Source organism: Peromyscus eremicus, chromosome 8a (genome assembly GCF_949786415.1).
Source record: "Peromyscus eremicus chromosome 8a, PerEre_H2_v1, whole genome shotgun sequence".
Classification (NCBI taxonomy): domain Eukaryota; kingdom Metazoa; phylum Chordata; class Mammalia; order Rodentia; family Cricetidae; genus Peromyscus; species Peromyscus eremicus.
Window position 1 is genome coordinate 87,575,355 of NC_081423.1, and position 22,559 is coordinate 87,597,913.

The 22,559-nt window shown below is 34.9% G+C and overlaps 1 protein-coding gene across 2 annotated transcripts in view; it reads left to right on the forward strand.

The window, feature by feature from the left end:
* Nucleotides 1-22,559, forward strand: part of Tanc2 (tetratricopeptide repeat, ankyrin repeat and coiled-coil containing 2) — a 304,791-nt gene that overhangs the window by 113,126 nt on the left and 169,106 nt on the right. The window contains exon 4 of one of the 2 annotated variants that reach the window (XM_059271952.1): nt 59-241. In XM_059271952.1, the coding sequence (XP_059127935.1) occupies nt 59-241 (183 nt within the window). The remainder of the gene's footprint in view (nt 1-58; nt 242-22,559) is intronic. The other variant, XM_059271953.1, reaches the window with a different exon arrangement.

The window sequence follows — 22,559 nt, forward strand, 5'->3', positions numbered from 1 at the left end:
TAAAGAAGGAAGACTCTGTTCTCATCAGCTTTTTTGTACCATCTTTTCCTATTAACAGGTGGCATCTCCACAGAAAGCGATTGTGCTTTTGAGCCAGACTACGCTGTTCCACCACTTCCAGTGAGTGAAGGTATGCAGCACATTCGGATTATGGAGGGCATGTCTCGCTCTCTTCCATCCTCCCCCTTACTCACACATCAGTCTATCAGTGTTCGGCTCCAACCTGTGAAGAAGTTAACTGGTAAGGAATTTACCTGAATATAGTATGTTTTACAGGAAACCTGACAGTATGACACTTTAAATCACATCAGATGTGTATGTTCATCTTCAGATTTCCTCCCCTTTGGTCTTCCTAGTGTCATAAGACTCTTAGAAAGTGGAGCTCCTACTGATTTCCATTTAGAGAATTAGAACAGTACTCAGTTTGACAGACATTTCTAAGTGACCCATCTGTTGTGGACATATTTTTCTAGGTTTTCAGGAAGTTCTTAGTTTTACCAGAATACACTGTTGTTCTGACTTCGTTTATCAGCTTGTTCCTGTCGTATTAACAGATGGAGACATTATAATTTTAGTTGTATTAGAGCTTGACATTTCAACAAATGTATAGACATTAGCCATGGTTTTATTTGAAATCATTATTTGTAGATCTCATCTCTAGGGTTCAAAGATGATTTAGATTTTTTTTTTCCATAGACCATTATAACTTCCTGGGATATTTATTGTGATTCGTGTTACAATTCCATTGACTTTCAATATATCTCATGATTTGTATTGTTCATTCAGTTTATGTTAGGTTTGGAACTAGTTCTTTATTAAATGGACTTTTATCCTCCACATTTTCAGGGCAGAAATTATAAGATATAAATGAAGACTATTTCCATGTGAAAATATGTAAGCCTGGGCCGTGTTGTTAGGTTCTTCTGACATTATCAGTATATTCTTAAACCAAAACCAAACATTTTTATTATTATATTTTAATTGTACAAAATGATGAATTTCATTATGGCGTTATTGGTAGCATACTCTTGATAGTTGTCAGTTGACTGGTATTGATGGATTCTGAGAGCATATAGGCATAAAATTAAGGGTATGTTGATTGTTTCCTCTATGATTGGTTTTGAGCTAGATAGTAGGGAGATTTGGTTGTCATGACAGTTCAAAAAAATAGTAAGAGGAAGAGGATAAAATGAGACTTTTTGACTCTTCTAAATAGAATGAAGCACTCAATGTTTATAATTTTCACCAAAATACAACATTTCATTATTTTGTAGTTTCATAAAATGTAAGTTTGATCTCTTTACATTGCTTATTGTATTTTAGGTAATTTGAGTGAGTCAAAGTATTGACTCAGATCATTAGATAAAAATTGGTAAAATAGGGCTGGGTAATGGTGGCTCATGCCTTTAATCCTAGCATTTGGGAGGCAAAGGCAGGTGAATCTGTGAGTTCGAGGCCAGCCTGGTCTACAGAGTAATTTCCAGGACTGTCAAGGCTACACACAGAGACACCCTGTATCAAACAAACAAACAAACAAACATAAAACCTAAACAAATAAACAAAAAATTGGTTAAATACCTAAATAACATAGTAGCCTAAATAATCAACTTTAACATGGTGTGGCAAGAATAAACTTTGATTGCTTAGAAATCCTTCCTTTTTGTAGTAAAAGGTGACATTACTAAAAACACAAACTGCAAACTCTGATAGCTGCTGTGTGTTGTGTTTCATTTTTCTACACCTCTTGGAAAAAGTGCAACAAGTTTGGGTTTCTATGAAATAAGCTGGATTGCCTGGGGTTTTGTGGTACCTACTTGATTTGCTTACATCAATGTTAATCTAAATAAGCTATATTTGTTAAAAGATAAATACATTTAATAACATAGTAACTTACTATCTCAGAGGTGATGTCATGGCAAAGCAGATTGGGGTATAGTTGATTAATAATAACATGTAGGAACCACTGAATTTTAATTTCACAGTGTTTAAAGTATGCAGAACTTCTCATAAAGTTTTACTTACTAAAGTAAATAAATTCAAAACCTAAGAATTAAAGATTGAGAGTGAATTTTATAACTTCTGAATGAAGGAAATATGTATACTAAAAGAAGATTCTGTAAAAATGTTTCTTTGGCCGTTATTCCCCCAAGTGAGGCAGACGGTAAACTTTTCTATTTAACACAGAATAAGTGAAATTATTTCAAAATTTAAAAGAAATCCTTGGTCAGTAGATTGCTTATCAGTTACCTTTTCCTAATTATGTCTTGTTATAAGTAAATAAAAGGAAAGTTAAAAGAAGAAACTATAGACAATAAAGAAATACCCTCCAGAGGTACATACCAAAGGGTACAAATTTAATGAAGCCATTGGGACTAAAATTAACTAATTTACCTATTTCTATGAATTTAAACTTCCAAGTATTACTTATATGTATATTGCCTACCAAACAGTTAACCTGTTTTATTTCTTTTATGGCTTTCTAACATTTGGTTTCCTGTTTTCAGTATATACACATAAGGCTCAGTCATTCAACAGATATTTATTCATAACTAAATGCTAAGTACTACTGTAGATAAAACATATCAGTGAAAAAGATAAGGTCTTGCTTTAAGGTTTTTATATTTCTGTTGTGAGGGAGATTGATAAGAAATACATAACCATTGGGCATGGTATTACAAGCCTTTAATCCCAGCACTTGTGAAGCAGAGGCAGGCAGATCTTTGTGCATTTGAGGCCAGCCTGGTTTGCACAGTTCCAAGATAGCCAAGGCTACATAGACCCTGTTTAAGGGGGAAGGGAGATATAACCAATAAGTAAAATAATTTTAGATAGTAACAAGCACTATGAAGGTATGAAATAGGGAATGGGGTGCAGAGAAATTGGGGTAGAAATGGAGTTTCTTTCTATGGAATAATGCAAGAGTAAGAAAGGGAAGGAACAGGATTTAGGGGAAGAGCTATGGAAAGATCTGGAGTCTGAGCCTTCTAGGCAAAGGGAACAGTATGAAAAATCCTAAGACAGAAGTGATCTTGGCATATTCAGAAACTATAAAGAGCTCAAGTGTGGTTTAACAGAGTATGTCAGAGGAGAGATTAATAAAAAATGAAATCACGAGGCAGGTAGGATTCAGAAATTTTAGCCATAGTAAGGAGCCCACTTTGTAAGATTATAAGCAGAGATGGAATGGGGAGTAATAAGATCCATTTCAATATTTTTTTTTGGAACTTATTGGCAAGCGTGTAGAGAAAAAATAGAGTGTGAGGGACTAGAATAATCTGTGTTCATTAACCTTGCAGGAGTGGGTTCTTGCTCTGTACTATATGAGTCCCAGGGATTGAACTCAGGTCATCAGGCTTGGCTGCAAGTGCCTTTACCTGCTGAGCCATCTCACTAACCCTCTTCATTAACCTTATACATGTTTTCCTGATTTTTAAATAGTCCTTAATTCAAACAAGAGAAGTACTTTTGTAGTCATTGTAAGATACTACAGAGGAGTAGCCTTTTCATGTCATTGTTTTCAGGCAGCTTTTGTACTCAACATATTTTTATGTTAGTCCTTTAGCACAGATGTATGTGAAGACTTGTTTGCAGAAAGAATTCCATTTTTCAGATATTTTGACTTTTTGTAAAGAGTAGGAATAACAAAAGGTTACTTTAAAAGATACAAATAACAGAGCTTGAAAGTAATTTTTAAATGTATAGATGCATTGCTCTATTTAGTGAAAACATAAGTTGATACAGCAAAAGCAGTTGAGACATAGGCTCAATAGTAAGACTGCTTAATTTTTTATTCCAAGTCTGATTTAGTCATTCCATCCTTGTATTCTTCTATACAGTGGGGATGCGGTTGTGTCTTACGGTGATACACTGATTTTACTAACCTAAAACCATGTTTGATAAATCTTAGGTACTCAGTGTAAGCTGTCGTTACTGAAACAAGATTGTTTTAAGTTTGGTGAGAATATTTTGAAAATTGCTTTTAGTATTAGATGCCAGTTGGAACTTTAAAAAACACTATTTTTGAGGAACTGTGTAGTGAATTATGCACATAATCCCAGCACTAAGGAAGTTGAGGCAGGATCATGAGCTATTGGCCAGCCTTGATTGTACAGTCAGTTCCAGGACAGTTTGGACTACATTAGGAGATCCAGTCAATCAATAAACAAACTGTATATGTTTTGAAATCATATTTTTATTGAATAATGGAAAAGTGCTAGAAATGTTCACTTGAAGGTCTTCTATGTGGTATATGCTTCACTAATAGAGTTTTACATTTATCTTCATTTTACAAATAAGTTAAGTCAGAGAGATAAATGCTTGCTAAATTGAAAGTTTGCGAAAAATAATACAGCTAGGAAATGATCTTTTACCAATGAGAAAATTGAGCATTAGATAAGTTGAATACTTGCCTTTTGACATTTGTATCTCATTTACTTTTTTGTTTTTGTTTCTAATGACAGAAGATGTAGTCAGATGGTTTAAGCAGTAAATGAAATCTAGAAAGCCTAAGTTTGAATAGGAGCCACTGTTCAGTTGGTTAATTAGTTACGTATTGCTGTGTAATGGGAGAGATGTGGAAGAGTGCAGAGACAGACACACTGTGGGCCCTAATTAGTGCCAGGTTCTTAGTTATTGCTCTTTCCAGGATTTCTTAACTGTATTTCAAAGACTTGATATTTCTTAATCTATAAATATTAAAGAGTGCATTGATTCATTGCTATTTAGTTTATGCCATTGACCTATGCTTGTGTGTGTAAACATCAATACAAACAACTTTGTTCTGAATTTTACAAATAAACTTGAATAAGTTTGGAAATTTATCTTTATATACATATATAGTGTTGTTTACATATAAAAAATGAAAATTTAATTGTCAATAATATGGATCCTTATGTGTTATAAATTGATATATACACACACAAGTGTAAAGACAGGCATTTGGTTATGGTAGAGACACATAACTATTAAAAAGTGGGACAGTGATGACGTAAGTTTAGTTCATGTCATTTTTTTTTTTTTTTTTTTTGGTTTTTCGAGACAGGGTTTCTCTGTGTAGCTTTGCGCCTTTTCCTGGAACTCACTTGGTAGCCCAGGCTGGCCTCGAACTCACAGAAATCCGCCTGGCTCTGCCTCCCAAGTGCTGGGATTAAAGGCGTGCGCCACCACCGCCCGGCCAGTTCATGTCATTTTTAATGTTTGTAATTTTTACCCTGTGGCAAAATTGAAATTGAAAACTCCATGAGGTGGTATAACAAATTTGCTGTGTAATCTTGTTCAAACTCATTTAAAAAAAAACTCTGTATTTCATTTTCTTTGTTTGTAAAAATAAGGATAATAACATTATATACTTCATAGAACAGTAAGAAATAGACAAGTACCTGTAAACTTTATAAGTCGGTATCTAACCTACAGTAGGTAGTAAAATGCTAGCCACAACTGTCAAAATGTCTACGAAACTTGAGACTTGAGTTTCTATCAACTATATTAAATGGGCTTTCTGAGCTTTAGAAGGTGACTTTCACATAACTTTGAAAGCCCTTCCACTTTCTTGATGTTTAATCTTCAGATACTCCCACCAAATAGATTAGGCAATGTATTGTGGATGGTAACTCATAATAAATGATCTGATTATGATAAGCTTGGACATTTGAAATACTGGCTATAGACAAAGTAGTGTTTTTGTCCTAGATCAAATTGAAACATTCACTTAGTTTAGAAACATTCTGTAAGAATCACCTTAAAGCTCTTTTGACAATAAAAAAGGCCTATACATGTTCATCGACTGTTTATCCTTACCTTACAGTTTTGGGGAACAATGGAATTCAAGATGTATGAGCCTGAATTTTATTAGGATTGATGTGAAAATTAAATATGATTTATTAGACATACCTCCTAGCATATACTAAATATTGACCAAATGATAGTTTTCTCATAAAACTAAGGATAAATAAGGGAATGTAGCTTTGTCTCATAGGCCTTCTAAGAAAATTATTAAAGACCTAATTTGAAAATATAAAAGATCTAGAATGTGTTATTAGTCTATACAGTCTCACTTACTAGACATAACATACTATATATAGCATATGAGTACATATTTTGAATTTTAGAAAAACGTTGACATTCTACGTTCCTTATTCATTCCTTTTGTCGGGGAGGGGGCAGAGCCATCTAGCCCAAGCTAAGCTCAAACTTACATAGCCAAGGCTGGCTTTAAACTCCGGATCCTCCTGCTGTTACCTCTGTGTTGCTTAGATTAAAGGCATGAGCCCCACTGAGTCCAGCATAGTGGATTTAAAAATGTAATAGGTGTACATGGTAGTACAAGCTTCATCTTTAATGACTGTTATGTTCCCATTTTTGTTTTTTGTAATATAAAAATAAATATATGAAGACTTTTCAACATCTTGGAACTATGAAGACCTACCTGCTATAAATCCCAAGGTTAATTCAATGATAAAAACAGCAAGCAGGAACTATTTCTGGTCCTGCAGAGACTATTTACTAAGTCCTTCAATACTAAAAGTAGAAAATTTTAGGGAATTATTACTTCCTTCAATAAAAATAATTTCAGTTTTCATGAGTCAGCATTATTAAAGCAAACAGAACCAAACAGGTGAGAAGTGTATGATCATCATAGGCTAACAGCTTGGATGTTCATTAGCTGATAAATGGAAGAGAATGTGTTACAGCCATATTGTTTGACAACAAAAATAAATTATTTACTTTTCCATGCTGCAGCATGGATGAACCTTGTAAATTCATTCTAAATAAAATAAGCCAGTCACAAAAGGTCATATAATTATTTGTGAAATTCTAGTTTATGAAATGTCATGAATAGAGACTGAACATAACAGTTAGTGATTTCCTAGTACAAAAGGGACGAGTATGTGAAGTTAGCGCTAAGAGTGTGAGTTATTTTCTGGGTAATGAAAATGTTCCAAGCATAGATTATGGTGATAGATCCACAAGTCTGTGAATATACAAAGCCTATTTTAAGTGGAGGAAGAGTAAAGGCAGACATTGTTAACAATAAAAAGGAAAATTGATGAATTTATATTTAATATAGATTTTGTGCCACAGAATTAATAACTCACTGAATAATGAATATGAGGGATTTGAATAATGCAGTTAATCATTAAGTATAGAGCTTTGTATGGAAAAAACATATTCATTTTTACACTGAACTGTTTCTAAGTATTGATCATATATTTAGTTGTAACAAAATCTGTGTAGTGTACATTTGCAGTAAAAATAAAAATGAATATGGAATCTAACAACTGAAAATAAGGAATAATTCTTTTCCTACTTGTAAAGTTTTAAAGAATTTTAAAATAAGTTTTGAGTTAAAAATAGAAAAAAAAAGTTTTTAAAAAATTGCTGGGCGGTGGTGGCACACGCCTTTAATCCCAGCACTCGGGAGGCAGAGCCAGGCGGATCTCTGTGAGTTCGAGGCCAGCCTGGGCTACCAAGTGAGTTCCAGGAAAGGCGCAAAGCTACACAGAGAAACCCTGTCTCGAAAAACCAAAAAAAAATAATAATAATAATAAGCAACGTTAAAAGACAAGAAATGAATTAGCCACTAATAATAATGAGAATATACTGTACAGTTTTAGAGCACAACATCAAAAAATGGAAGAAAACATGATATAAAATTGACACAAGAAAACTCATAACAACCAGTCTAATAACCACAGAATTAAATATGCCTGCAGTCATATTTAATACTGATGCTGCAGGTAAACCTTTACCTAACTAAACCTTAACCTTCAAGTACTAATGATCGAGGTAGTTATGATAATTGTATATAATGTTTACTGAGCTATTACTGTGTTCCAGACAGCACTCAGTACTTTATGTATGTGAGGAAATTCAGTCTTCACAGCAGTCTAAGTGGGTAGCAGCAACCTCTGTCTAAACACTTCCTCTTTTGTAGCAGAGCCTGTTTGTTTCTTGAATAGTTGTCATTCCTGCTCTGATTTCCGTGGATGAAATATGTTTCTTAGTTACAGCAATCTAATAGCACTAGTTCTATCTTTTAGAATAATATGGTATAAAATTAGCATCTTCCTGCTATCAACACTTTATACATTGTGAAAGTACTCCTCATGGTTTTCTCTAGCTTTAGAGATTTTGTTAATCTTTAGAGATTTTGCTTAATATTAAGAGGATGCTGAAGCTATGTTGCTTAGTGGACATGAATCTAGACTGGTGATGTGGGCCTGTAATCCCAGCACTTGGTGGTGGCTGAGGTAAGGTTGTGATTTCAATCCCAGCCTTGACTGCATTGAAGGATCCTGTCTTTTTTTTTTTTTTTTTTTTTTAATTTTAGAAAGCACAAGAGAGAGAGATCACTTTGGAATATTTTAGAATTACAGTTTCTTCTAACCCCATATTAACTCATAGTGAGCATTTTTCTTTTGCAAAGACTTTATACATCCATATTTTAACATCCTGTGGACCTATAGCTCTCTGAATTTCTTGTATGATTTTATCAAACTACTGTTAGTAGCTACATGTTCATTTCTTCATATTCTTTTAGAACTCTCTAATGTAAATTGTGTGGGACTAGATTTTGATGATATATTTTTAAACTCCTTCCTCATAACTTGTACTTCTGTGACCTCTTTATGATATTTATTCTATCCTTTTTAATTTAAGCATTATTTTCCTTAAACATTAAGGCAAAATAAAGGTTTTCTTCTTCTGTTTGTGCTGCCATAATGAAACAAGGCTGAGTAATTTATAAAGAACAGAGATTTATTTTTTCACAGTCCAAAAGTTCAAGATCAAATACTGGCAGGTTTAGTTGTATGGGGAAAGTTGCTGTCTGCTTTCAAGATTAGGTATCGAGTTGCTACATTCTCTGGAAGGAAGGGGTCCTCATGTCTTCATATGGTGATGATGAGAGGGCAAAAAACCAGGATGTTGTGTGAAAACTCTGTATAAGAATCTAATCCCACACTGTAAAAGAAGGAAGCCTCATGCCTAAATCACTACATAAAGACCCTACTACCTCTTAATAATATCACATTGGCCATTAAGCTCCGAATTTTGGATGGAGCACCTTAAACTATAGCAATTATCAGATTAAGAGCCTCTGAAGATTAGGTTCATCTGGGGGAAAATAGCATTGCAATGGGAACATGCATGCTGTGGTAAACTGAGTTTAGTCAAAGTGCTTCAGGGAAAGAGAAGCTTTAAAGACAGAAGTGAGGGAAATCGCACTGGTAATTTTGAAACAATGAACCATGGCCACAAGGATCAGTAAAAGAAATGGTATCAGTCCACCGCTGAGTAGTTAATGCTGAGTGGGTGTCTGGAGGGGGTGGAGGGTGGTTGTGATGATCTTTGTGTAAGGCTGTGGTTTGGACAGTCTTTTGTGATATTGTGTATCAAGTAATACAAAATAATTCTTCATCTTGCTGTTAAAATTGACCTAAGAGTCTCAACTTTTATTCTGTCAACTTTGTACAAGAGTTGTAATTTTCTGTTGCTTGAAGCAGAATATTTGTCCTGGAAAAACTTTGGAATCAGATATTCTTGGGGTGCATATCTGACTGGATCTGCTACTTACCTATGTGAACCTTTTTACTCTGAGTATGTTTTCTTCTTTGTACTTATTATTGTTATTTTTGTCTTACAAAGTATTTTCTAGATCAAGCAAGATAATGTATATATCAAGAAGTTAATATTGGCAGTTTAGCTCATAAAAGATGAATTGTAAATGCAAGTTTACAGACAAATTACTACACCATTATCTTTCTTATGCAGTGGGTCAGTCCCCTTTTCATGGTTTGTTTGTTTGTTTTAATACCTCCATAGTCTTCTCTTTGCTATCTTAAAACAGTTCTTCTCATTTGGGGTTTTGTTCTTGCTCGACAATATGACTAGAGGGTTTTTGTACTCTGTCTTTGATTCTGTACTTTCTGTCTCTATATACACCCCTTTTTGGACACATCTTTTATCAGAGCTAGGCATGATGTAGCTCAGTGGAAAATTAGCATGATGCTCTGGGTTCAATCCCTAGCACCCCTTTCCTCCCTAAATTTAAAAATTGGGGGAATGACCGTATTTATTTCTTTGGATGCTGCTATATGATTAATAATATGTAAATTACTTTTTATTTTTTATACCATCTGTTTTCCATCCTAAAATTGTCAACTGTTGCCTCATAGCTTTTCTCTACATTTTTATAAGAAGTCTGCTTATCTAAAATCTAAATTGTAGAACTAAGTTGTTCAGTATTTCTTTTACAGTTGTGGCAAATGAAGGATCAAGCTAGGACCTGAGATGGAGAGGCAAGTGTGTAAGATCAGTTATATGAAGTTCTTAAAAGGAACCCTGAACATTAGAGTTGAATCAGCAGTTAAATAATTGAGAGTAATAGGACATGAATGGAACCTATTAATCTTAGGGAATCAAACATGTGTCAGAATATGTATTTCCAGCACTCAAAGGGCTGAGGCAGGAGCATTATGAGTTTGCTGCCAGCCCAGGCTACATACTGAGACCCAGTCTCCAAAAGTTAATTAGTATCTGAAGGATTAGGGCAGACAAAATTCCAGGGGGTAAATAGACAGTAGAAGTAATGTATAGTAGTGAGAATATATCACAAACTAATACTTGTTTGCTGTTGATCTTTATGATTTTATAAACCCTGAAGGACCGTCCAGCCTTATTTTGGCAAAGTTCAGCAGTCACTTTCCTGTGGGTCTTGCATGTCCAGTTTGCACAGCATGTAGTCAAGCAGTTCATGCAAAAGCAGTTTTTTTTGCCCAGTGCCTAACCTTGCCAAAGTGAAAGTAAACTCCATAAAGAGTTTCTTCAATGCCCATCATCTTTGAAGTAAATTGGTGCTTCCAGGAGCAAATGTGTCTCATTTTCATGAAAAACCCTATGTTAACAAAATATTTTAAATGCCATATTCTGTAGGTCTTTGAAAAGTTTGAAGACTATATCTCTATATGATCTGGAAAGCATACCTAACATATCTACAAATTTGATTATTATAAATGACTACTAACCCATGTTTCTTGATTATCATAAATAGTTTATAATAATAACTTTCAAAAACTAGAATTTTACCTTACATTTTTAAATAAACTGCATAGGCACAGTACCTCAAACAAAAATAGAAACATACATACAATATGTTGTAACAAAAATAACCTTAAATTTTTATGAATATACAGAAGTCCTTTAAACAAGGGTAGAAACATATATATAGTATAACAAAAATAACTTTAAATTTGTATCAATATTCTATGTTCCCCTAAATTATGTCAAACATCTATGGCCCATCAAATAAACAAAAGCCTCTCACAACCCTCTGCGGGATGTGGGTGTAGTTTCTCCATACTTCTTCCTGCTGTCTGTGGGTAAAGTATCTTTAGGATCCCAGAGAGAAAATTTTGAGATAATGACCAAATCCTGGGAAGACCAGCAGTAACCTTTGCTGATAGATATCACCTGTCAAGTTTCAGGAGGTCTCGCCTGATCAAACCTGATGCATATTAGCCCTGAAGGAAGAATCCACAGCCTCTCATCTCTTGTGGAACAAAACTCCAAAGTATTTTTGATTTCCATTTGTAAAATACATTTTTTTACTTTAAAAGTTAAGACATTCCTAAAGTATCTAGATTGGTTCAATTTAGCAGCCCAGTTCACAATCCTGTGTCTTTTAGCAGCTGTTGTTTGCTTATCATCAAAAAATTCAAAATCAACACAATAACATACATGATCCATATTCTCTGTGTATTTCCCATCTTACATGGTTTTTTTTTTATTACTTTACTTCTGTCTTTAAAGATTCTTTTATTTTATAAACTATTCATTTTTTTTCTTATGACTATACCCTTTTTCTTTTCCTAAGCCTGCACACATTGTTAAACACACTGGAACCTGTTTAGAGGTTTTTCTATCTGGACCACTTTTACTGCAAATCTCTAGTCTTTTTTGACCACATGAGCAAACTTTTAAACTGCTAACCTATACCTGCCTTCTCCCACTTCTCGGTTCCTGAGAGCCAAGCCTAAAGCTCATGGTCTACTTGGAAGTTCACGATCGAGAACTTCATTCAACCGTTCAAACTGTGGAAGCCACTAAGCCACTACCTTTGTTAGCACAGGTGGTTTTTACTTAGCTTGCCGTTTTTATATAGTGCTGCCAGCTGAACAGCAGCGCCTCTTAAAGAAGCCAAATCCTCCCCCCACCCCCCCCCCCCGAGCTTTCTCAGGCCCTGTGGAAATACGGCCCATGTTGGGACATCAAAATGTTGTTGGGAGGTTTTTACTTTTTGGGGGGAGGGGGCGCTATCCAGCTCCCAAATAATTCGCACACAGAGGCTTATACTTAATTATAAATGCCCATCCTTATTTTGGCTTGTTTCTTGCCAGCTTTCCTTATCTTGAATTATCTCATCTACCTTTTACCTCTGGGCGTTTCCTTTTCTCTTACTTCTATAAATCTTACTCTTACTCCGTGACTTGCTGTGTAGCTGTGTGGTTGGCCCCTGAAGTCCTCCTCCTCCTCTGGCTGCTAGCTCTCTCCTCCCAGTTTTCTTCTGCTATATATACTCTCTGCCTGCCAGCCCCGCCTATTTTTCTCTCTTGACTCACTATTGGCCATTCAGCTCTATTAGACCATTGGGTGTTTTACACAGGCACAGTAACACAGCTTCACAGAGTTAAACAAATACAACATAAACAAAAGTAACACACCTTAAAATAATAATCTACAGCACTGTGAACCCCATGACCTGAATTTGATCCCTTAGACCCACGTGGTAGAAGGTGCTGTGACATGCACAACTTGGGTGTAGAAACCTGACTGGTGTGGCAAATGAATGAAAAAAAGGACAGACTCACAGACACACACAGAAAAGCTGGGGTCATTTGGTTTGTGCACACTTTGATGGAGAGGCACCAATTACTGCAGCAATGCAGAAGCTCACTATGTTTATTAGGTACAGCACAGTGGGGATGAGTTAGCTAGTCTCTGTAGGAGGTACCTGTACACTGTGTCCATGTCAAACAATACACATTCACCCAAGGTTTCCTGGGCTCCTCCCTACAAGGAAAGAACCACTTCCTTCAAATTATCCCCTGACTCCCACATGAACACCATAATATCACCTACTCCACCCACCTAAATAAATGTAATAAAATGTGATTTTTAAAATTTGCAATGTTTTTATAATTAAGCTTAAAGTTTTTTTTCATTATTTTAAAGAATTCCATACACATTTATTTGCAAGCTCACTGTCTAGGTAGATTGGCTTCTTTTGAGCTTCTTTTGGCTCACATGTAAAGTGAAGATGACAGTACTTTAGGCTGAAAGGAATATAGAAGTGTTTGTAAACAATTTCTTTCTGTGCCGATTGCTTATTGTGACATAAGTAAGTATGATTTGGGGGTGACTTGCTTGTTTTTTTTTTTAATAATTTATTTTTATTTCCTGTGCATTGGTGTTTCGCCTGTGTGTGTATTTGTGTGATGATGCCGGATCCCCTAGAACTGGAGTTAGAAACAGTTGTGAGCTGCCACATGGGTGCTGGGAACTGAATCTGGATCCTCTGAAGAGCAGCCAGTACTCTTATCTGCTGAGCCATCTCTCCAGCCCCAGGGGTGACTTATTTGTGAAATAGCACTGTATTTATCTGCTTGTGGATCTGTAACATTCTGTCCTATAAACATGGATAAAACTCAGCATTTAAAAACAAAACAAAAACAACAACAACAAAAAAAAAAAAACAAAAACTGGGCCGATCTCCAGGAGTCCTGCTGAATGAAGAAAGGGAGGAGGGAGTATGAGCCAGAGGGGTCAAAGTCATGACAGAGGAACCCACAGAGATAGCTGACCTGAGCACCTGGGAGCTCATGGACTCTGGACCAACAGTTAAGGAGCCTGCATGGGACCGACCTAGGCCCTCTGCATGTGTGTGACAGTTGTGTAGTTTGGTCTGTTTGTAAGATTCCTAGCAGTGAGATCAGGACCTGTCCTGGTGCTAAGCTGTTTTGGGAACCTATTCTCCATGCTGGATTGCCTGGCCCAGCTTTGATGCATGGGGAGGAGTTCTGTCCTGCCTCAACTTGATGTGCCATGCTTTGTTCAAGCCCATGGGAGGCCTGCCCCTTTCTGAATGGAGACAGAAGAGGAGTGGATGGGGAGTGGGGTAGATGGAAGGTGGGGGGAGGAGGAGAAAATGGAGGGGAAACTATAGTCAGTATGTAAAATAAATGAAAAATATTAAATAAAATTAAAAAAAAAACCCTTTTCTTGCCATGTTATATAGACCTCTTTATTTGTTTTGAGAGGTTTTTTTTTTTTTTTTTTAAACTTAACTCTGACATGTAGCTAGAAGGTTTCTCCAGTTCCCCATGGTCCCACAGCCACTTAAAAATAATCATTCAGAGGCTTAATATTAATTACCAGTTGCATGGCCTATGGCAGGCTTTTTGCTAGCTAGCTCTTATAACTTAACCCATTTTTATTAATCTATAAGTTGTCGCGTGGCCATGGCATTACCAGTCTGCTGGTATCTTGCTGCTCTTTCAGCAGTGGCTGGCATCTGTCTCCCTCTCCTCTCCTTTCCTCTCTCCGTGTATCTGCTTGGATTTCCCGCCTGCCTCTAAGCTGCCTTGCCATAGGCCAATGCAGCTTTCTTTATCAACCAGTCAGACTAACACTTATTCACAACGTACAGAAAGACATCCCAGAGCAATGACAAATTCATTTTTACTTGAAATTCTGATTTGTTTAAATTATAAGTTAGATTTGAGAGCTAAACTCTTTCAAAATGTAAATATGTAGAGGAGATGCAATAAAAGAAATCCTATGAGGTAGAAAAGTTGTCCATCCTTCAATCACTGACTCCCTTATATCCGTTTTTAGCAGCAGTGTAATGCTTCTAAGAGGTAGACACCATTTTACAACATGGCATATACCAGGAAAATGGAATCCCTCATTCCTCTGTGATCTTCCCCATAAAATTTACTACAGTTTTATGTGATGGTTCCTAGAAACCATCTGTTTTTATGCTTCATTGACCTTGTCCTTCCTACTTGCTTTATGCTCACCTGCAGTAGAATGTGAGTTTCAGAATGCCAAATGTGAAATGTAAGAACTAAGTGGTGTCGGCCATTAAGAATACTTCTCATTCACACCATTTCACAAAGGGCAAACAAATACCCATAATTGAAAAGCAGTTCTTAGCAGGTCTCTCAACAAGCAGTACATTATAGTATGGGATTATGTAAGGTTTAACAAAAAAATGTATACTTGGTTTATAGTAGAAATTTTGTAGTACTAAACCAAACTGACAAATTCAGCATCTAAGAGCAATGAACACATCTCTTAAAAAAATATCCCTCTGATAAGAATTTTAAACACCAGAGGGCAGAGTATTCTAAGACTTTTCATTTAGCTGCCTTTTATTATAAATATACCATTCCTGTCCCAAATGTCAGCTGTTTTTTCATGTTGGTGGATGAATTGTGAAAACCACAAAATGGTACCATTAGCAAATGTTCTACAAAAGCCTGTTGATGATTTTGTACTATCAGTCTAGTGAGCAGTGTTTTGAGTTATAATAGAGTTAGTTGAACAACTGTGTTTTCCCAGTTGCTGATAAAAGTCTGTATCTTGTTTCTGAAAGTGATAATTTTTTTAAATACTCTTCTATATTATTTGGTAAATTTTCCAAATTTACCAAAAACAGATTAGTTTAATGAAGCAAGTAAAGTGAGAAAATGTATATTTGATATGTGTACATCAGTATACACTCATTTTTAAGTTGATTTTTTTGAGACTTTCTTGAGTACTGCATTTACAATTTCTACCATACCCCCCAAACTCCTCCAACTCCTGTGTCTCTCGCCTCCCATTCCCTCTCAAATGTATGACTTCTTCTATAATTATAACTATTAATACATATGTATGTATATATTGTACTGAGCCCATTTAGTGTTCTTATGTACATGTATTTGGGGCTGACCACTTGGAATTGGATAATGTATTAGGACTTACTGATAAAAACATCAAGAAAAGCCCTTTTGAGCTAGTGATCTCTTTTAAGTGTTGTAATTGTAATTTAAAGATAGTAGCATATGATTGGGAAAGTTTTGTTTAGTATTTAGGTTATAAAAGCAACATAAAAAGTGAAAACAGAGCATAATGAACCTTCAGAAATCCCTTATATATTATTCATGACATTCTTGAAACAAAAACATTGCCTCTCAGTATGTCCAGTCCTGACAGCTTGTCCTTCAGAGTTGAAAGAGTCTTGTTCTTTTATTGATCTTTAGTAAATTTCCAATGTGTAGGCAATCACGTTTTATGATTTTTAAAAAATATGTACTCCTGTGTGAGAGGGTGCTGGTGGTTGAAGCCAGAGCCTCACACATACTAGGAATGCACCCTACCTCTGAGCATGCTTCTTTCTCTACTTTTCTCTGTCATCACTGTTGCAAGTTGAAGTCCTGATGGAGCTGCAGCCATCCATAGGAAAGATGTAGGCCCACATTGAAATCTCACCAAAGCTTGAATTACTGCAACAATTCAAGTAAGACCTGATATTTCTCTGCGAGAGTAGAGAGTTCATATAGTCATCTCATAATAGTGCCCTGCCATGGGGCACTGGAACACTTATCCTTGATGACTGTCCTTTGGAGAAAGCTTATAATGGAGGAGGAGTGGAAAGAGAACAAGCATAAGAAGAGTAAAGGATTTCATGTAAATTTAGATTTGTTTTCTGAATTAATCATAAGGGAGTTAGGAATTAGTAGTCAAGGGAATACTCCTTAAATCCCTTTTGCCTTTTAGTTAAATGAACCATTTTAAGCAAAACAAAACCTATGCATTTTGTCTTTCCATGTATCTCTACCATATCCTCATGTTTCAGTTCCTACCAAGCATAAACACAGTGGGAAAATGATTTCCAAGTTTACAGTATTTTTTTCAGAGCTATTCTGAATCTAGCTAATGCATGGATCACCTCAGCTTGGTTTGTATAGTGACATTTTGAGGAAAAAAAACTTGTGCTTTGACCCCAAGTATTAAATTGTTGATAATCTAAAGTCACAACTAAAGAGAATTTTCTTCAGAAATAACCAGTGGGACACAATGATTGTCTTAGTTAGGGTTTCTATTGATGTAATGAAACACCATGACCAAAAAGCAAATTGGGGAGGAAAGGGTTTATAAAGCTTAAGCTTCAGCATTGCTATTCATCACTGAAGGAACTCAGGACAGGAACTCAAACAGGGAAGGAGCCAGAGGCAGGAGCTGATGCAGAGGCCATGGATGGGAGCTGCTTGCTTGCTTACTTGTTTGCTCCCTTTGGCTTGGTCAACCTGCTTTCTTAAAGAGCCCAGGACCACATGTCCAGAGATGGCACCACCCACCGTGGGCTGTGCCCTCCCCTGTTGCTCACTAATTGAGAAAATGCCTTATAGCTGGATCTCATGGAGCCATTTTCTCAACTGAGGCTCCTTCCTCTCTGATGGCTATAGCTTGTGTCAAGTTGACACAAAATCAGCCAGTACAATAATATTTGATTTTAAAGACTTACTAGATAGAAGAGATTAGACTACAATGGGAGCACAGAACCAAGTAATGCCAGCTGTGAAATTTTCAAATCAAACATGAATGCTCACTTTTCACTTGACTTTACAGTTTCTAGTTAGGTGAAGTAAAAAGTAGTTGAAGATTATCTGAAGCAAGTTCCTTACTTTGTATGTTTGTTAGTATCACCATTCTGTGGAAACTGCTTTTACTTTCTCACTGTTATCATCTTCTAAGAGATGTATGTAATGACAGGCTGTAGAATTATATTTATGTACTTTTTTTTAACCTCAAATAATCCTTTAACAGTGTTCCAAGGCTTCCTCACCTACTATGATATAAAAAGAAACAGCCACTGTGTCAAGTGTGTGCAATATGATGATACCAAATATGCTATCAGACATGAAAACTAACCTAGAAATCCAAGTACTATGGTATATCTCTAATCTTGGGTACTTAAGAGGCTAATGCAAGAGTATCTATGAGTTCCAGACTAGCCTGGGCAATGTAGTAACAGTAAATTTGTCTGTCTGTCTCACTCCTTCTTCCTTCACTCTTCCCTTTCCCTCTCCAAAAAAAAAAAAAAAAAAAAAAAATATGCCTATCCTAGAAAACTTTTCAGACCATCTTTTGGTTGAAATTTACTGAAGCCCATTTCTCCTTTTTATCTTTATTATTTTTCTTAACTAAGTATTTTTATGTAAAATGGTATTTCAAGTCTTGGCATTATGTTGTTTTATTTTATTCTGTTACCACAGTAACTTTAGGAAGAAAGTATAATATATGTTATTGCTCATACTTTGCTGATGATGAATCTAGTGATAGGAGTTATTGAGTTACCCATGGTGATGCCTGGTAAGCAATCAAATTCATACTACATCTACAGTCAGAAGTGCATGTGGTTTGTACTGCACTGCAGTCCTTTAGTCACATTTAAAGTGGTGACTATCATTTCTAGAGATTAATGCTTCAGGAATCTTTGACCAACAAATACATAATTTATACTAGAATTATTATTGTACTGCCAGCCTATGAAAGAGAACAATAATGCATTAATTTCCATAATTATTTTGCTTTATGTTGTGTCTGAACATTTCATAAAATTAGTGATAATGGAAAAGAAACACATTGTTATGAAAAAGAATGATTTAATATGCAATTGCCCTCTCTAAATAGATGCAATAGAATAGCACCAATGGTTCGTGCCTCAGGAATATAATAAAAGATTTTTCCCCCACAGCTCAGTTTAGGGCCATATATAGAATACTGCAGAGGAGAATACCATTTCAGCAATCCATATATTGATACCATTCTTAAGTCCTTCTCCCATAAGTCCTTTTGGAAGCTATCCTACTGTCCAGTGGAGGGGAAGGAACTATTCTGGATTCTTGAGAGGTGAGGAAAAACTACACAGAAAAAGGTTTTTCCAGTCTAAATAGTTAGGCTTTTCGAAGCATGGGGTGGAACAGTAATCTTATCACATAAAAATGATACAGTAATTTCTTTGTTGTGAATGAAGGAAATAAGCATCTTTAGTGAAGTTGGTATCTTTGAACCTTCTTGTATGTAAAAGGAATCCAGTAGCATATCTGTCTTTGAAATTGGTATCTTTCCAATTTCATGAGTCAGTCTGTTGATGATGCTGCAGTTTTTAGTATATCTGATGTATATCGTCTAAATAAAAGGTATTTAATCTAAATATATCTGAGTATTTAAAAACAACTTTTGGTTGTCTTAGATTCTAGGTAATTCTTACATTGTAGCTATATATCAGTGTCTAATTTTAAAATATGACCCAATATATTATGAAGATACTGCAGATGTATGTATTAGCTTTCAAAGTACTATATTGATCCTTTAAATTGCCTTATTATAGCTTGGGGGAGGGTTGTAGCTGTTTACATAGCTACTGTATTTTGCAATGTGTATTTACACAACTCAGAGTCAGAAATTCAAGAATTTAGATTCCTAAAGAGAAATTAGAGGAGTTTGTAGCTTTAAGGCAGGAGATGCTTACAGCTTTTTAATATAAATTGTTCCCAGAATCCATGTCACAGCTCCTTCTATGGTGCTGCTTTTTTTCCCCCTTTTCTCTCGGTTGCTATGACAACAGCAGCACTGCGCCATTCATCAGCTTTGGACCTAGGCTGCACTGTTAGTCTTCCGTGTTACTCCTGAATGTTAAGAACATCCGTGAATCATTCACTCTGGTTAACACTGCGCCATTAGAAACCTCAGAACCAGTTCTTCAGCAATTTTCTCTAGCAGAAGAGTAAACTAAACTGCGCCACAGAGAAAACCTGTATAAAAAATATTTCTCTCAAATGGAATCATACAATCTATTTGCTGCAGTATTATGGAAAAAATAACTTCATGTCAAGCAATCTAATGAAAAGATCTCATCTGTATAATATTTCTTGAAATCATTAGATGTTCAAAACAGGTACAACAGTGCTTGCTTATGTGGATACAGAAGGAAGCAGGTGATGTTGTTAGGGGCTCTAAGCCCCTTTGGGAGCATCTCTTGTGCATTGGGACTATAATCAACATCTGCTGGAGAAGTATCACCTGTGAGGCATAGTAAGTTCTGGGCAGTAAGAAGAGCTGGCTGGAGAAGATTAAAGTGTGGATCATTACTAATGCCAGCACGAGAACACGGCCAGTGAATAAGCCTGGAAATGGGAAGCAAACTGCAAAGTATTGACAGATGAGGAAGGAAGAGTAAAGGCTGTGAGTATGATAATCAGAATATTTGAGTGTTCCATGATTTCTGAGCTGTAAGGCCTACTTTGAGATTTGTAGGAAAAGAAATTCAGCCTAAGAGACTCCAACACCTAGTTAGCAGAGAACCCATTAAGAAATTTTCATCAGGCACATTTATTTAATTTTTAATTGTTTTTTATGTATTAAATCATGAACCTTTAAATAAATCTCTTATTTTTTAAAAAAGAACATTTACTGCAGAGAAATCAGTTTTGAACTTTTAGGTTTTTTTATGTAAATGTGAAGGTCATTTTTTTTTAACATTATGATTCCAGAATAGATCTCTACTTTCCATTGCAATAGCCTTATCAGTAAATTCCCTTTTAAAAAATTACAGAAATCTAGACTTGGTAAGTGAGCTTGTTAGTATATCATACCTGTCCTATCATTACCTGAAATGTTTAGAAATAAATGAATATTTCTGTATTTTTTGAGGATACAAGGATTTTTTTAAATGGCTTTATTTGCTAGTTATGTTGATTTGGGTCTACTTTATCAGTTAAATTTAAGCTAAATTATATGTCTACCCTTTTTAAACTTGCATTTTTTCAGATAATTTGGTAGTTACTACCTTTAGATAAATTTAGTTTACATTTGGATTTTCTTAGACTGCTCATTTTCTGCTCTTTCATTTTCTCTCTTTAGCTATCTGGCTAACTATGGTAACTTAGAAATGTCCTAAAACTAGGAACTGGGTTTTTTTTTTAATTAGAATATTTAGGCTGATCTTCAGCCATCTCAAAACAGAAAAAAAGCATTTTGATATGGGCTCATTCTTTTTATTATTTGTCTTCTTGAGTTGCTTTTCTTAAAGCATGTTATTCAGAAAATGCACATTAGACATGACTGAGTATCTTTGATTTACATAGTTAAATGAAAGCATGTTTTGTACTTTTGATTTCTGGTCTTTCCATGTTTGAGAATTTCACCTATAAATCTCTGTATGAATCTGACCATTGTTTAGGAAACCTTTAAATATGAAGAATTACTATATTAAAATGTAGTAAAAACTGTTATTCACACTCACGGTTATATATGTCATTAATAAAACAATTTTGCTACTCTTATCTATGATTAACATTAAATAAATTTAATATTTGCATTTTAAGTGTTGATTTGCAACTTAAAATACATTTAAAATTTTACATATACTGAACTACTATGTATATTATAAGTTGATGCTCCTTTGTAGTCTGTACTCATAAATCTCATAAATGTGTATAAAGGATTTTATATCTCTGAAATCAAAATTCTCAATAATAGTAACAAAGACTGAGTTTTTTAATAAGGTTAGGATTTTTTTATTGTTTTATTTATTTTCAAGTAATATTCCTTGGCATGCCCTTTGATTTTCATGTTTGTGGCTTTACTCAATATGGCATATAAATTGTTTCTTTATATATGTTGGCTAATTTAAATTTTACCTGGAATTTTTCATATTTTAGAAGATATTGCATGGGACCTTTTAAAATAATCAATCTATTGTAAAATTATATTTTATTTAAAAATATAAAATAAAAAAATTTGGATGAAATAAAAAATAATAATCTATTCTGTTGGGTTGCTACATGTCTATGCCATACATTAGGTTTCTTAAAGTGAAGAACATTCAAGCTATAGATTTAAGTGACAGTGTTCTATGAAAAAATTAAGCCTCTGTTTCAAAATGATTTGATATTGTCTTGCAGTTTATTTCCTAGAATATTTTTAAGTCTTTTTGGTATTATTCATATGGCATATAAAGTCTTAATTGATAGTTGATACTGCTTTTAATTGGGATGAAATATAATAAATATACTGAATACACAGTATGCATAGATCATAAAAAAGGCTCAAGTTTGTCTCTTCAGTTTTGTTGACTAAAATTTTTATAATGTGCTAATAACACTTCTAAATACCCAAGAATATGGTAATACCAATAATAAAATTTCATTAAGAAATACTAAAACTAAGATATTAAAACTTAAAGTTAAGTTGATATGTAAAACCAAAGAATGGGTCCCAGTTATCCTGCTTTTTTTTCCTCATGGGAATAAGTCATAACATTTCAGTGATAAATGTGTGTTCTTTATTCCCCCCTACATTACATGATTATATTTTTATACTGTAAGCTTTATAAGTTAGGGCAGGCTAACTTTCCTTGTTATTCTACTATAAAATCAATGCAATAATGCTTTTTTGTAGTAACAGTAGTAGTCGTCGTCGTCTAGGCATTAAATATAGATTGCTGGGCA